Source organism: Microtus ochrogaster, chromosome 22 (assembly GCF_000317375.1).
Source record: "Microtus ochrogaster isolate Prairie Vole_2 chromosome 22, MicOch1.0, whole genome shotgun sequence".
Taxonomy (NCBI): Eukaryota; Metazoa; Chordata; class Mammalia; order Rodentia; family Cricetidae; genus Microtus; species Microtus ochrogaster.
In genome coordinates, this window is record NC_022023.1 from 30,607,818 (window position 1) to 30,625,391 (window position 17,574).

The 17,574-nt window shown below is 42.1% G+C and overlaps 1 protein-coding gene across 1 annotated transcript in view; it reads right to left on the reverse strand.

Moving 5' to 3' along the window:
- Positions 1-17,574, reverse strand: part of Gabrg3 (gamma-aminobutyric acid type A receptor gamma3 subunit) — a 489,801-nt gene that overhangs the window by 436,831 nt on the left and 35,396 nt on the right. Inside the window, exon 3 of the mRNA XM_026784391.1 lies at positions 11,438-11,505. Within this exon, the coding sequence (XP_026640192.1) occupies positions 11,438-11,505 (68 nt within the window). The remainder of the gene's footprint in view (positions 1-11,437; positions 11,506-17,574) is intronic.

Consider the following 17,574-nt stretch of genomic DNA (forward strand, 5'->3'; position numbering starts at 1 on the left):
CTTATTGTCTAACTCTTACATCTTAATTTAACCCATTTCTATTAATCTGTGTATCACCACGTGACAGTGGTTTATCAGCCAATTTGGGCATGTCTGACTCTGGCAGTGATTCCATGGCTTTCCTCTGCCTCTGCCCTTTTTTTCTCCCAGCATTCAGCCTAGCTTTCCCTGCTTACCTGAATTCTGCCTTGCTATGGGTCCTAAGCAATTTCCTTATTCATTAATAGTAATCACAACACACAGAGGGGACTCACACATCACTCCCCAATCCTTCCACAGTCCCTTTTGACTTTACAGTGTTCTATGGTTACTTCAGGCTCTTTTTAAAATATAGGTCTAGGTTACCACAGTAGTTACAATATTGCTCAGTTCCATTCATTTACTTGTAAATTTCATTTTATTTTTATTTACACCTCAATAAAACCCCACTGTGGATTTTTACCACATTTTCATAACCCCTCATCAATTGAAAGACATCTAGATTATTTCCATTTACTAGTTACTGTGAAGACAGCTACATTGTTTCCATTTGCTAGTTACTATGAAGACAGCTACATTGTTTCCGTTTGCTAATTACTGTGAGTACAGCTAGGTTGTTTCCGTTTGCTAGTTACTGTGAAGACAGCTACATTGTTTCTATTTGCTAGTTACTGTGAGGACAGCAACATTGTTTCCATTTATTAGTTACTATGAAGACAGGTACTTTGTTGTTTACGTTTGCTAGTTATTGTGAGGACAGCTACAAAGATTGTGGCTGAGCAAACATCTGTCTGCTAGGAATGGAGACCATGGGAATACACCAGGAACAGCTGGATCATAAAGCAAATCTCTTTTCAGCTTTTGGAGAATTCTCCACACTGATTTCTAAAGTGGGCAGACTACTGTGCAGTCCCACAGGCAGTGAAGAAGAGTTTCCCTTTCTCCACATCCTCGCCGGCATTGGCTGTCAGTGGTTTTCTTCATCGTAGCCACTCTGGCTTAAGCAAGATAAAATCTCAGAGTAGCTTTAATTGGCACGTTCAGGATGGCTTCTGAGATACCTTTGTTTAAACCGTTTTTATTATTCTTCTATCCAGGTCCATTTTTTAATTGGGTCATTTGTTTTCTTGATTTATTTGTGTGTTGTTCTTTGTATATCCTGAATATTAATCTAGCCGATGAATAGATGGCAAAGATTCTTTCCCTCTCTATAGGCTTTTGCATCACTCTGTGGATTATTTTGTGGTGATAAAGGACTTTTTTAGCTTTATGAGGTACCATTTGACAATTCTGACCTTCAATTGTGGGCAAAATGGAGTTCTTGGCTAATCTATACCTCGTGAAGTATTACTGTCTGTCCCTTCTTTAGCAGTTTCCAAATTCCAGGACCACACTGAGACATTCAGTCCACTTGTGGCTCATTCATGTGTGTCAGGAGGGTGACATATATGGGTATTTGGGTCTACTTCCATTATCCTGCACGTCAAATTACTTCCTCAGCACCATTTGTTGAAGATGCTGTCTTTCCCATAGTGTATAATTTTAGAATCTTTGTCAAATACCAGATGGCTGTAATTATGTGCATTCATTTGGGCCTTCTATTTTCATCCCTTGATTGACACGTCTACTTTTGTGATGGGACCATGCTGTTCTTATTACTGCAACTCTACAATATAGCTTGAAGCATGATATGGCAATCCTTCCAGAATGGTTCTTTTTGCTCGGGACTGCTTGACCTATCCAGGATCTTTTGTGGGTTCATATGAATTTGGACAATGTCTTTCTATTCCATTGTACAATATCAAGGGTGTTGATTGGAATTACATCAAGTTTATAAATTGCTTTTGGAAGAATGGTCATTTTCATAACGTTAAATTAAACCAACCCATCAGCATGGGAGGTTTTGTCTTCTTCTTATGTCTTTATCAATTCCTTTTAAAAATAAATTTAAAGTTTCTAATGCAGTGAGATGTAATCTCTTGGGTAAGGTTAATTTCTAGGTATTATATTTTTAGGCTATTATAAATGGGAGTATTTCCATGATCTTATCACATTAGTTAGTGGTATTAGCTACTGGTAGAAAGGTTACTGATTTTTATAAATTGATTGAGTATCTTGCCACTTTCTAAAAGTGTTATTTTTTTAGAAGTTTTCTGTGGATATTTTTGGTTCCTTTATCATATCATTTTGCAAATAGGAATAGTTTGACTTAATTTTTTATTTGTACCATTTTAATTTCCTTCTCTTATCTTATTTCTCTAGCTATTACTTCAAGCATTATATTGAAAAGTATTATGGCTATTAGACAGTTAATGAGATTGCTTTGATGTGCTCTTTCTTTATCTGGGATAATGTTGCTGGAGGACTTGACATATAAAGTCTTTATTGTGTTGAGGGGTAGGTACCCTTCATCCTTATTCTCTCTAGGACTTTTATCATGAAGGCATAATGGACTTTTCTGCATCTATTGAATAGATCATGTGATTTTTTTTGTCTTTAACTCCATTTATATAACTTATTACATGTATTTAGTTATATTTGCAGAATCTTCCCTGTCTCTCCAGGATAATAATTTGATGATAGCAGAGGGTCATTTTCACATATGCATGCATTCAACTCAAAAGTAATTTACTGAGAACTTTGGTATTCGTGTTCAACAAGAGTTGGTTTTAGTGTTAGAATAACTCTGGCTCAGAGCAGGAGTTTGAAAGTGCTCCTTCCAAACTGTCTGTCCTGGAACTTCCTCTGGCTTGAACTTATACTGGCCTTGCGTGTACTGCTACCATCATCTCTGTTAGTTTGTGTGAAAATCAGCTCTGTTGTGTCTGGAAAACAGCTGTCACGGAGTTATCCACCTATTCTGACTCTTAGAAGCTTCTTTATGCCTCCTCTTCCACATAGACCCCTGAGCCGTGAAAGAAGGGTTTTGATAAAGACAACTCATTAGGACTAAGCTCCAGAGTCTCTCACGCTGCGCTCGGCCCAGGTGTGAGTCTCTTTGTTAATCACCATCTACTGGAAAAGAAGCTTCTCTGTTGAGAGCTGAGGGATGCTGTGCTCTGTGTGTGTATTGCAGTATGCCGTGATGAGTCATGTTGCTGCTGTTTCTTTAGCAGAATAGGAGTAGCAGGTTTTCCCTTTGGGCCCATGACCTAGCTAGTCTCAGGTTCTTGGCCACATTAGCAGTGTCGAGTATGAGCTTCATCTCACGTGGGGGCCTTAAAGCCAATCACCAAGTGGTGGGTTATCCCCATAACATAGTTTTCATGGATATCCTGCAGGCAGATCACCGGGCTCACAGCTGGGTGGTATTGATGACTTTCCCCTTAGGTAGCATGTAAAGAATCTTCCAGTACTATAAATGCTGGCCATTAGGGGCAAGTTCCTACTTGGACACCAACTCTATTTCCCCATGTCCAATGGTGTAAGCAAATGGCATCTTCAGCACCAAGGGCTTGTTGTGATAACCAGTATTGTTTTTTTAATTTTGATTGAAGAATTGAAGTCACTAATATGTAGTTATGACTGAAAGGTATGTGTTGATTGCCGTCTTGCTCTCTTTTCTGTTTGTGTTCTAAGTTCTATTTTGTGTTCCAGTAATTATAATTTTATTTGTTTTCTTTCTGTAGCCTCTGGAGTATGCTTCTTCCTCTTTTCAGTCCAAATTATTGCTTCCCGTATTCACTGGAGGGCTGATTTAGTGGACATAAATTCTTTTAGTCTGTTTATATCATGGAAATTTTTCTTTTCTCTTTCAACTGTGGCAGATTTTGCGGGGTAAGGAAGTCTGGATTGGCATCTGTGGTCTTTAGTAAGCTCCAAGCCCTGCAGCTTTTAAAGTTTCCACTGAAGAGTCCGGTTTTGTTTGTTTGTTTGCTTTTTCATGGGATTTTTAAATATATGACTTCTAACTTTTCTCTTACACCACTCAGTGCTCTCTCTTCAGTATTTCTTCAGTATATCTAGTGTTTAAATTATACTATGCCATGGGGAGTTTACTGTCTGGTCTTATCTACTTTCTGCCCTACACGACTTTCCTATCTGTATTGCTCTGTTTCCTTAATTTTAGAACATTTACTTCTATGATCCTGTTGATCACTATGCAATGGACCTGGAGAGAGAGGGTCCAGGGCTCACACAGTGTAGCTCTAATTGTACAGTGGAACACACTGTATAGACCATGCTTGTCTTAAACTCATGGAAATCAGCCCTACTCTGCCAAAGTGCTGGGATTATGAACCACGAGACCTGGCTCAGAATCTATTTTTCACTTTTTAAAAGAATATTGAAACCACCTAAGTGACTATATTCTTGGGTAACTGACAATGGAGGATAGTTGTACTTCCCTAAAGCAGATGTTTCTAGAAGATATACACAATTAACTTCATTTATTTCTTGTTAAAGCTTCACTCTTTTGTAGAGAAACCGAAAAATATTAGGTCCCAGAAAACTCTCCCTTTTTTGATATCCTGAGAGCAGTCTGAGAGACTCTCAAGTCAAGAAAACATCTTGAGTAAGGCTGCTTTGTACTTAGTTCCTGCCCAAGTTACTCTTCTGTGTTTTTTGCTTGTTTGTTTTTGATTTTTGTTTTTTTAGAATTAAGACTTGGTCCATAAGAACTTTAATTCTCAACTCATTTGTCAATGAAGCTATAATTTCTTCAATGTGCTTTGGTGCATTTGTTAAGACTCAGTTGCCTGGAGTCACCAGGGCTTATTTCCAGAGTCACTACTTTGTTCTGTAGGCATATTGTACCAATAAAGGGGTCTCTTTTTTTGGTCAAGCCAATCTCATGTTGCTTTGGCTACCATGACTCTGGGACGTGTCTTAAACTCAGGAACGGTGATGTTTCTAAACCCGCTCACTCGGTTGTGATGACACGGGCTGCTGGGCTGTTGTGCTCCCGTATGAATTTTGAAAGATGGTTTATTCGAGTTCTTTGAAGAATAAAGAATGCTGGTTACAAGAAACTGGGACGAAGTGTAATGGCAGATCAAAGGGGGTTGCCTGCAATCTGTTTATGATGTAAACATGTTGAACTATCACACCCAATTAACATGCAAAATCAGCACGCATTAATGAAAAATGAAATAGCTTTACTGGCTTTTCAAACAAGGTTAAGTAGCTTTGATGGCAGACATTATAACAGACCAACAGTCCCACCGAGGACCAAGAGAAACCTCAGGTAAAATATCAATTTAAAAGTTAGAGAAATCAGAAACCGACAGAGGGCAGGGATTCAGAAAGAAACCGTATTTCTCTTGCAATGTTTTCTACAAAGATTTTTGTCTCAAGCAAGAGTGGTAGAGAAGGCACAGAGGCTAGGCAGAGAACAGTGGCCAGGATGAAGATGGCAAGGGGATCTGAGAGAGGGTTTGGGGTCAACAAGAAGTCCAAAAAAAGAGTAGCTTCAATTCCCAGAAAGCAAGTGATAAAGCCGAGTCTGAGGACCTAGGTTGTGAACCCAGCCACGCAGAAGGCTGAGGAAGAGGACTGTAAAATCAAGGCCACCATGGGCCAGCTTGGGTGGCTTCAAGTGAGGCTCTATCCTAAAATTAAAATTCTTAAAGGCAGCATTTGCAGCTCAGTTTTGTGTACATAAAATCCTGCATTTAACCACAAGTGCTGAGAAAAAAAAGTAAGCAACGACAGAAATGAGCCAATAAGTGACAAGTGATAGCTTCCTTTCAACACATTTGCTGACTTAGCCACACAGAGTGGAGACAATCATGAAAATGAGTGTACGAGACAAGGCCCTCTGTTGACACCTCGAGAGAACTGCGCCTACGAAATGGGGGGGGGCAGTGCCCAACAGAGCCTCAGCAAGACAACAGGCCAGCCTACACTGGCTCACACCTGCCCAGAGATGTGAAAATTTGACTTCAGAACTCACAGGTTCTGGGGCACAATCAACATTGCCTGAACCGTCACGAAGCAAAATCAAACAACGCAGTGCAACAGAAGCAGACCAGAAATGGCCAGAAATGGTGGTTATGAGACCTGGATTTAATGACCAACATATGCAAGAAAATGGACTGCAAGATTCCCCAAACTGGAATCTGTTCGAATAAAACCACAATTTTACAGCCAAAAGGCACGAGAGTTTAGACCTGAATAGATGCATGGCTTCCACAGAACACTGAGCAGTTGAAGAAAGACTTAGTGATTAGAAGGTGAGTTGGAAAGCTTTGTTCCAAGTCCAACATAGAACACAAATGGAGAACAAAGAGCAAGGACAGTAGGGACACGAGACGTATGAGAGGTTTCAGTTGACTAGAGTCACACAAGACAGGAAAGAAAACAATGTTGGAGCAATGTAAGAGATAACACGAAGAATATCTGAAGTTCCTTCTAGTTCTTGAGATATTCTAATTCCCATGCTGTGCTGTGAACTCTGAGCTTCAGAATTTGTTCATCTTATCTTACTGTGGTCACGGTATCATTGGTGAGCTTCTCCTCTTCCCTTCCCATTACCTACCACGTAGACCCTGGCAATGCGTTTCCTACCCTCTTAAGAAATAACATCTGATACCTATGTAAGAGTGGAATCATGGGTGTTTGTCTTTCTTGCCTGGCTTAATGTAACATCGTCCAGGTCTACCCACGTTTCTGTGGATGACTAGATTGGCACAATAATATTGTTCATGCACACTGTAGAATGTTCATGAGTAATTGACGGGTTGACTCTATATCTTGACTATGACCAATGTTCTTTCTGCAAAGGAAAAACATGTTTATGGTCTTGGATGCTTTTCTTGCCTTTATTTTATTTCATCTTCACACAGTATTCACTGGAAACTAAACATCACATTGTGCCCAAACATATGTGAAATTATTTTGTCAATCAATCAAAAAAGAAAAAGAGTAACTTCCTTTTCAAGCATGAATGTAGGGTATCAAACGACAAATTCAAAAATGCTACAAACCTTGGGAAAAACGATAAACTTCCAGCATTATCAGCCTCTATGGCGTGGTCACGGCTGTCTGATGTTCCCTCTCAAAACGTCTGCTCTAACAGGACAACGAGAGTGGGGTTGTGAATCTCACTTCCCTCCCGTCGCCTCCAGGGCTGTGCAGCACGCTACCAGTTCTGCATACGGAGGATATGAGTCATCACCATGAATATTCTAGTGCTGTCTAGCGTGCCTCTGTGCCTTCTCAACTACCTGCTATTACTTATTCTACATAGTGATGATTGATTGGGCTTCCACAAGGAAGCTGGCGGCAGAGCCGACAAAGAAGGAGGAATCAGTGTGGAGTCACACCGAGTGTGGCTGTAGTCCTGCATCATCTGGGAAAAAGTGCAGGTACGGAGCTCTCAGAAGACCAGTTCAGTAGTTTCCAGGATTAGTGGAGAGAGGAGGAACGGGCAGGACATACTAGGTGCTAACTAAAGGTATGATCCTCAGTGCTATATACTTGTTACACAAAGTTCAGGATGCAATGAAAGAGCCCTCCTGTCAGCTGCACACTTCCAAGCTTCTCTGTACATTCTGTCCAAACTTTCAGGAAAGAAAAATTCAATCTTTCAATTTTTGGAAAGGAAAAGCAATCCTAACCCTGGGACATGCTGAACCCTCATCTGAGTGTGGAGCGGAAGTGGTATTTCTATAGTACGCACAGCTGCATTTCAGTCCATGGCAGGGAGGATGTCCTGGGGTGACCCCCCAAGCTGATCATACTTAGCATCCTCCCCATGAAATCTGAAGGAGCTCCATTTAACTCCACACAAATAAGAACAATGGATAATCCATCAGGACAACACCCTGGAGATTAAACCTTCTGGAAAGGCTACTAAAAGAGGAAATTCTCGAAAAGGAACTCACAGGTGCCTCTCTGGCCACAGCTCTCTTGGTCTTAACCAATCAGTGTCCATCAGGAGCTGCACACACAGCGCACAATACACTGGGTAACACGGAGGATGCTATGACAACTCTGATACGGTCCTGTCCTTTTGGTCCCAAAGGGACTAAGCACAAGGAGCTGCAGGACATCGGTGCCAGTGTGCCCAGTGGACTGAGCTCCACCCTCTGTTTCCTAGCCTAGCTGGAAGTTCTGACATTAGAATCTGAGTCTTCACAAAAGCAGTCCTGTGACCATAATGGAGGCAGTAACGGCCAATGTCTTTCTTGATCTGCCAATTGCTAAGCAGCTATTTGCTGAAAATCCTAACACCGTATCGAACTTGAACATCATGGCTAATGATAAACGAAAACCATATTCTGAAACCCTAAATACACTCCAAATGATCTCCCCCATACCTCCATAACACAGACTTTAACTGGGTTGCCTTCCTCTCTGCCATCCACTTTTGATTGCTGGAACTCGCAGGTAGAAGGAGAGAATGGACCCTACACGCTGTGTCCTCATTTCTACACATACACCATAGCATGTGTGTTTATGTACGTATACGTACACACACACACACACACACACACACGCACACACACACACACACACACACACACACGCACGCAGAGGTCCTGCTCTGAGGGAGATGAGGGCACACAACGGATCTGGTGCTAGGGTGAAGTCAGACCCACCCTGCAGCTGGGGAACAGAAGCATGGCCGACTCTTGGGAGACCTCGGTGACCTTCTGAGGCAATTTCACAGAGGCTCCACAGAGGTCCTTTGGCTCCTAGAGAGTCAGAACGGCAAAAGGCACAATTCACAGAGCTGTGGATCCATGCCATAGTCCCGGAAGATAATAAGATACTTACAAGCGGAATGTAGACCTTGGGATACACAAGAAGGACTGCATAGGAAACTGAACGTAAGTGATGAGGGTTGAGTTGGCAGTAAACAGTGGATGCCAGAAACGAAGGAAACGCAACTGACGACTGTTACGGTGGGGAAGCATCATTTGGAAGTGCATTTAGGGTTTCAGGAGTTAAGCTTTCATTTAGCTTCAGCCACAGTGTTAAAGTTTGATAAGGTTGTAGGATTCTCCCCCAATAACCACTTAGCAATCAACAAATTAAGAAAGACATCCACCGTTACTGCTTCCGTTCTCACAGGACTCTTAGTGACTGTGTAGCTGCTGAGACTTCTAATTTCAGAACTTCCAGCTGGGCAGTGAAACAAAGATGGCATTCAGTCCTTTTGGCACCCAGATACTGATGTACTATAGTTGTTTGGGCTTAGCCCCTCTGGGACAAGGAGAGTACCAGATAGGAGTTTCCATTTCCCAGAAATCTAAGAAGCATAGGGCCATAGGCATCTTCTTCTGGGGGCTCAGTTACAGTTTCACTGGCGTGTCTGTGCATGTGCACACATGTATATGCAGGCATGCATGCTGTCTACGGTGCACTTACAGGAACGAAGAGACAACTTGTGGGGTCAGTTCTCTCCTTCCGCCTGTGAGCTTCAGGAACTGAACTCAGGTCTTTAGACTCGGCAGCAAACGCTTTTCCCTGCTGAGCCATCTTGCCAACCCTGACTAACGTCATTCTTTACTACTTGGTGGAAGGGCCAGAATTCAAGATTTAAATCCTAACATGGGGAGCAGAGGTGTGTTTCAGCTGATAAATCACTTGCTTAGCTTGCAAAAGCCCTGGGTTGAATCTACAGCGCGGCATTAACCAGGAATGGCAGTACATGCCTATAATCCCAGCACTCAGATCAAAAGTTCATGGTAAACTTAGTTACACAAAACCTGAGCCCAGCCTGGGACATACGATACCCTATCTCAAAATAAAATAAAATAAAAAATCCTAAAAGGATGAAGCGAGAATTACCAAGAGATCTTATGAGGTCTAGCCAACATACCAAGAAGGGTGCTACAGTTCTTTCAAACCTAGGACATAACTCAAATCTCTCCCATCTTTCTTCAGGCCTTGATCCCTTAGGTCCAGGGATGCTTTGTGGCCAACATTCACTCATCTCCACTTGTGTCACACTGGGGACCTTGTAAAGCCATCCCCGTCCACAAATGATCAGGCTGACGTCACTGGGAAACGTTGTTCTGACAATACCTACCTGCTAACCCATCTTGAATGACTTTGACCTTCACTCAAGACCTTGGCATCTGTGGCTGATGTCACATGGCATCCTGCTCTGGCACATCTGATCTCCACACAAAAATGCCCCACCAGAGTGCAATTCTGAGCACCAAGTACATCTCCAAGCTAGAGGGGCTAGGCAAAACCTCCAGGAACACCAATGTGCCATCCGCACTAAAGGGCTGTGTGATTGTGTCTGCGGAGGAACTGTCAGTGTTAGGGATAAATTGCACCAAGGCACTGAGAAGGTGTGTGGACAACAGACAACCAGACCAATAGCAGGGTAAGAAACAAATGCATTAAAATCGAGCACTTCCTGAGCACAGTCTGCTGAGTTAATTACTTCCCAGGTAAGGGATTATTACATTATTAATTGGTTTTAGTACACACCCCATTTTCAGCCAATGGGTTGTGTGAAGTAAGTTTCTTTTATTTATTCTACTTCTTTGTTCATACAATGGATGGCATTGATATTCATTTTTTGTTCGGAGGTTTTGTGTTTTATACTACAGATGGCACATGGAACCTCAGACATGCTACTGTTAAAACCATTAGCCACACCTTTGAGATGTTTCAATTTTTGAAAAGACAATCCCCCATAACAAAATTTTACCATGCCACGGAAGCTTTATGTCAGCAAAGAACACTTGTAATATCTAGCAATTAAAAGAGACGTTCCTGCCGTTGATCTGAAGGAGCTAATCCCAAGCACAACACACTACGAGGAGAAAGCAGGAGCTGGTGTGTCAGCAATGCCCTATCCTTCCTCTCAGACATCCCCAGATTAAGAGGCAGTAGGCATAAAGAAGCTCCACACAGGACACTGCTGGCAACATCAAATTACCAGCTCTGGTTATGCAACAATGTATCTGGGCAGGAGGCACGCAACACCTGGCAGACATGTCCGAAGGGTCTGTGTAACACATTCTAGCACAGTAACACTTGCTAAGCAGCTAAGCATCTGCCATGGGGACTGACATCTTCCACAGGAGAGTCCCATGCCCAGCTTGCTTACAAGCCTATGGAAACCCATATGCTCAGGAAAAATAATGTATTTGCTCTTAGAGTCCCCCTAAAGCAGATACATGAATGACCAAGAGGAGCTTATCCACAGATTCAAACCAAAATGTGCCTGCCACTTCTATGCATCCCTAATATAAGAGAGGTCAGGTAAAGACAATGGCTACACAGCCCCAAACAATACCATTTGAAAAACATGTACTGTCAACACGTGTGAGTGGGCACAGTTCATGCTCTCCAGAGCAATGGCTCATGACTGATGTCACAAGCTCTGTCTCCTGAATCTTAAAGACCATTTTCAATATCACATCGCTGAACACTTAAGGAGTTATCGTGGTCTTTGAACCCACATGACAAAACTCCAACACAAATCCACTGGAGACCGGACGCATGAAGGGATGCAGGAGCCGCCGAGCGAAACACAGGGGCTTCTTACCATGTTTATGGATGACACAGGACCTATGCTGTTCACATAAATGTCCACATCGATCACAGTCGGCTTTACTGTGGAGAAAAATACACATGTGTTAGTAATGTATGGTACAGTGAGAATAGGAGGACGAAGCCCAATGTCCAGAAGCTAGGCCACTAACAAACAGCACAGGAGGGGGGACTTAATTTGCATTTAAAACTCAACTCAGCTTGTCTTACTTCCTAAACTCTTTCTAAAAGGAGGAGAGATTCCCACTTGAATTTATTCAGCTGTGGGAAGATAAGACAGTTACCCACTGCAAATTGCCAGTAACAGATGACTACAGAGATATTTGATGTTACTTAAGCTGATTTTATGGCAGAGAAATGAGATAAAATATAAGACATTGCATATGTAATCTAATGTCTAAGGAATTATAAAGCTGAATCACAGATGAGCAATATCAGAGGTAGATTAAAAAAACTATAATTTCAAAGCAAAATTCTAGTAAGTTCAAACACCAAGAAAAATGAAAACATAGCTTAAAATTATCACCGCTATTATTTAAGGAGACATACACAATGTCTAGCACAGAGTTAAAATGCTACAGTCAAAAGTGTTGAAAATGAAGATACCACCGTTTCAAGTGTGAGTGTGCACAGCTCAGTGAGCAGCACACACTGCAGGTGACAGTGAGTGTGCACAGCTCTGTGAGCAGCACACACTGCAGGTGACAGTGAGTGTGCACAGCTCCTGTGAGCAACACACACTGCAGGTTACAGTGTGAGTGTGCACAGCTCTGTGAGCAACACACACTATAAGTTACAGGGTGAGTGTGCATAACTCCTGTGAACATTACACACTGCAGGTTACAGTGTGAGTTTGCACAGCTCCGGTGAGCGGCACACACTGCAGGTTGCAGTGTGAGTGTGTACAGCTCCCATGGGCAGCACACACTGCAGGTTCCATGACTAACTTCCTCTCCCTTGCCTGCAGAGGAACCGAGCACCACCAGTTAGGAGACAGGGATTCTACAGAGTCTGAGCTCAGGAGCCCTGTTCGGAGGGAAGTCCTTCACTACTCAGTAATAGTCAAAGAAGAGAACAGGGCGAGTTTCAGAATATTCCTGTCCAAGAGGAACATAAACAAGATGCACGAACTTGCCCACAAGAAGTTTCCATGGAAACAAGACTGTTTGCTGCTGCAATTATTTCAATGGGCCTCCTTCAGTTTTGCTGAATCGCTGCTCATTCACAAATGGACCCTACACTTTGCTTCTGGAACTGAGGTATCTTTGGGCTTCCAGACCCACACATTCAGGGGTCAAAATCCAGGACAGTGGTTCTCAGACTTGAGATGAAACAACAGTCATGGATTTAATCAACTCCCAACATCTGTCAGCACATCCAAACCGTGTTAATTCCAAAGAGCTGCTGGCATTTCGGACGAAAGCCCCAACACAATTCTACATGGTATACACATGACATGTATACACATGACATGGTATACACATGTATACACATGACATGGTATACACATGTATACACATGACATGGTATACACATGACATGTAAATTCTGGATAAGCTGAAACTAAACCAGAAACTAGGCTTTCCTGATCATCAAAATGACAGACATCACCTTCCTTTGGCTTCACTGGATTCTTAGCTGTTCTGTTTCCACGCACAACAACTTTAGATCATGCTGTGCAGAAGGCTGTGTGACGTGCGTGACGTCAGTCAAGTCTTTCCGCACAAGCCTTTTCTCATTGTTTCAGAAGTATTTATTAGACTCTGGGTTTCTGAGTTCATTAATCTCATTAAATTACAAGGGCTCGAAGACATCAAGCCTGAATGGCCTCAAGTGAGCATGTGAAATGTATTGAGTGTGGCAATGTAACAGGGATTTTTAAGGGAGAAGCAGAAGGAACACACACACATGCACACACACACGCTCATAAATGTTGGGGGAACCACCGGTTTTAGCTTTAAGCAGAGTCGTGATAATGTCAGTGGCGCATTTTAGAATGCCATCCAACAGCTGTGCCCGAGAAGCACACAGGCCACGCTTGATAATTCAGACACTAAAGAAATAGTTCTGACGAAGGCTTTCAACAAAGTCACCAAGCAGCCAATGAGAGAAAAGAGCAGCCTCTGACAATGCTTGAAAAACTGAATATCCAAGAGCAAAAGAATAAATTTGGACCCTTACATCTCCGTTCATAGCCAAAGACAGACTCGAAATAGGTTCAAAATGAACCATAGCTAAAACTATGAAAACTATTAGAAGTAAAGATGGGGAAGCATTGTGATGTTTAATTTTGTCAGGGTGTCTTGCACTGAATATCCAAATCTCAGACAATAAAAAGAAAAATGGATCAATTTTACTACAGCAAATTTAAACACAGGAGGCTCAGCAGCGTGGACCAGCCACCCTAGAGTGGAAATGCGCAATGTTGATAATAAGGAAAATTACTCAGGTACTGTGGATGACGGCATGCTGGTTCCTCAAAACAGTAAACAGAATTACCACTACGTACGACCATCAAACATCTGGATATTTTACCAACAGGAATAGCAAGAGGGACTCGATAGATATTTGAATGTCCATATTTATACGGAGGCAATTCACAAAACCCAAAATAACAGAAATAAGTCAGGTGTCCACCGAAGATGAAGAAGAATCCAAGTGGGGCTATGATGGAGTTTAATTTAATCTTTAACAGGAATGAAATTTTAATACATGGTACCGACGTGGATGAATGATGAAGGCAGTATGCTGAATAAATGATCCCATCACAAGTCAAACACTACATGAATCCATTTATATGAAATATCTCACCCCGTGAAATTCAGGGAGACGTCAATTACAATGGTGGTTGCCAGGGGCTATAGAGGAAAGCAGGAGGAATTAAGATTCCATGGGAAGACAAGGAGGAAGTGAATAGTTGAGACAATGCAATGCTACCAATTTATAGTTCAATGAATATAGATAAGATGGAAAGTTTTAGAATGTACATCATAAATTACATATAAATAAAGACACACACACACATATAAAGCACAATATGACCTGGAAATACCTAGGCAACAGAAAGAAGGATGACATCTTTCACAGAGGTAAGACATCCAAAAATAGCAACAAGAGGGACCAGTATTCTAAGTGAGATGAGACACATTCTACTGAAAGATTATTTAAAAAAGGGGGCATTACAACTGGGTCACATTTATTGGCTGAAAAATATATTGACTTGGAATTCTTTGTTTGAGTTCTATCTTGCTTTTCTGGGTGTTATTTTTTTTTTCTTAAAATTTAGAGTAACTACATCTGAGAAGATTGTGCCGTGAACAAGAGCTTGACCAAGGAACAATGGGTAAGCCTTGAGAAACCTCAGCCAAGACCTCCCTGCAGAAGTTGCTGGAACCCTCAGGGACAGTGTGGTCTAAAGTGTCCCCTCACCATGGACACAAAACCATGCGTGGTTATTTCACTACACCATGGCATTTCTCACCCTAAATCAAGCAAGTGAGGAGAGAATGGTGTCTTACTATTTAAACTGTCAGGACAGAGACAAATCCTAGTACCCATGAGAGGGGCAGATGTCACAACTTGCTGGAGGCTTGGAATAGGTGGTCTGATGACGGACCAGGTTATTGCCATCACCACAGGAATCCTGTCATGGTAAAAACTGCAAAGAAAAATTTTGAAGACAGTTCATGGCCTCAAGTGTCTCTGAGACTTGATATTAAAAATTATATTTCCTGAAGTTCAAGCTTTTTATTACACAACCTTCAGAATCTTTTGTGACACAAATATATTTTTATTTCCAACAAGTTATATGTCATGGGCTCTCTTCAGATAGCACATGTGTACTTCCTAGGAAATGTCCAAAGTGCCAGCCTTAAATGAGAGACAGAGTTAGAGACAGACACAACACACACACACACACACAAAGAGAGGGGGAGAAGAAGGAAGGGGAGAGGGAAAGGGGGAGAGAGAGGGAGAGAACACGCCTCTTTAATCCACATCCAGCTACCTACTTCTCAAGGTAAGTAGCATAGCAATTCCTTGAGGTCTCTTGGTTCCAGGAGGCTGGCAGATGTAAAATCCTTGCCTGCTCAAGTCCCTTACATAAAATTGGGTGATATGATGTGGGAGTCTCCTCTGTGTGCTATGATTACCATTAATGAATAAAGAAACTGCCTTGGTCTGTTCATAGGGCAGAATTTAGGTAGTCGGGGAGGACTGAACTGAATGCTGGGAGAAAGAAGGGCAGAGTCAGAGGGACGCCATGGATCAGCCACCAAAGACAGATGTGCTAAAACTCTGCTGGTAGGCTGTGACCTCGTAGTTATACACAGATTAATAGAAATGGGTTAAATTAAGATGTAAGAGTTAGCCAATAAAAAGCTAGAGATAATGGGCCAAGCAGTGTTTTAATTAATAAGTTTCAGTGTGATTATTTTGGTTCTGGGCAGCCAGGAAGAACAAGCAGTATCTTGCAACAGTGATACTTTCATATAACCTATACACAACATTGTCAATCAACTCCAGATAACACGCTGAATACTATGGAAACATTATACAAATAATTGTTTATCTTGCACAAGTAATAGACATATAATCTTTTCCACTGTAGCAACAATGGATCAACAACTGGATAAATCTACAGATGTAATCAGTGGAGACAGAAGGTAAATTGCATTTAAATGTTAACAAATGTCTTTAATTTTTAAATTTATCTCTTTCCTTTTCAGCCTGGAGCCTATTAGGAGTCATCAGCCTCATTTCTTAAGTCAAGAACTATCCTAGTAAAGCAAGAGCAGCTGTGGTCTTCTCTCATGGAAAAAATTACAAGCTAATTTGAGAGTGCTGCTTGGCCTTTTTCAAGGTAAAATGGAAAAGCAAACCACAGCGGTTTCTAAAATCCTCAAAACTGTCTATCTAAAACCACAAAGTTCAGGCTTAGGAGAATATCATGACAGCAGAGTACACCCTAGGATGCACCAGGCCCTGGATTCAGTCTCCACATAAAACAAAACAAGACAAAAATGAACCAACCATATAACAATAAGAGAACAGTCAACTGTAGCAAACCCATAGATACACATCCTAGCAGGGCTGGCTGTTAGGACTTGCTGGAGGCAACACAGGCTCAGAACTGAGACAGATATCACAAAAAAAACCCCTAGAAACAGAAGCTGTGGTGGGCTTCATGTGGGCACAAGCTCTGAAGCTCTCCTTCCAGGAAAGGAGGAAGAGCTAGAGTTCACCCAGGAGGAATGAGGCTATGTATTCACACAGAACTCTCAGCGTATCTGAGTGACAAACCCAGATCCACAAGAAACCCAGATCTATGACTTTTGTTGACCTGAGTCTTTTGCTTGGTACCTTTTTATGAAAACTGGCTCCTACATATCCACGAGCACTGAAGGAAAGTTTATCTCACATGTAGCAATTGTGAAGCAAGACCCCTTTCTGAACCTACCTCTCTTTTATGAGTACACGTTCTGTTGTATCCCTAGACCTCTTGTTCCCCAAGCAAAAGAGCTGGTTTCTGGACACCAAAGTTGTGTGATTCCCCAGAGTCCCTCCCAACGTGTCACAAGCAGGAAGGAGTCACTGGCACTGTGGTCTAAGGACAACTCTAGAAAGCAGAGCTGTGTGGCTATCATCAGTACTTGGCTTGCGCATGTTAAACGTTCCCCTGAGCTTGAGAACTGTCACGTGACGGAAACCCTTTCACGTCCTCCAGAACACAACGACAACGATGTAGATCCAAGAAGTCAAGTGGGCAAAGCTCTGCTACATAAGGACAAGCCTGACAGTCGGCATCTGTTACCATGGAGATGATTTCATCTTTGTGAACAGAAAAAGGCTGAGGGTGACATTGGGACAGAAAATAATGGGACTTACATTCATCCATAAATAAGCAGCAAATAAGCAATGACAGAAACACAGATTAGAATAGATGGATACTGGGAATAATACCAAGAGCCAACATGGGTAGAAGCTGCTGTGAGTTTCGGGCAGTGACTGAGGCACTGAAGGCTACCCATGGAAGAGAGCTGTTAAGCTATGCTATAGATGGTACAGAGAGGAATGTAAACCTCATGTAAGGTAGCATGGCCGGTGGATCATCCCAGCTGATTCCAACCCAGT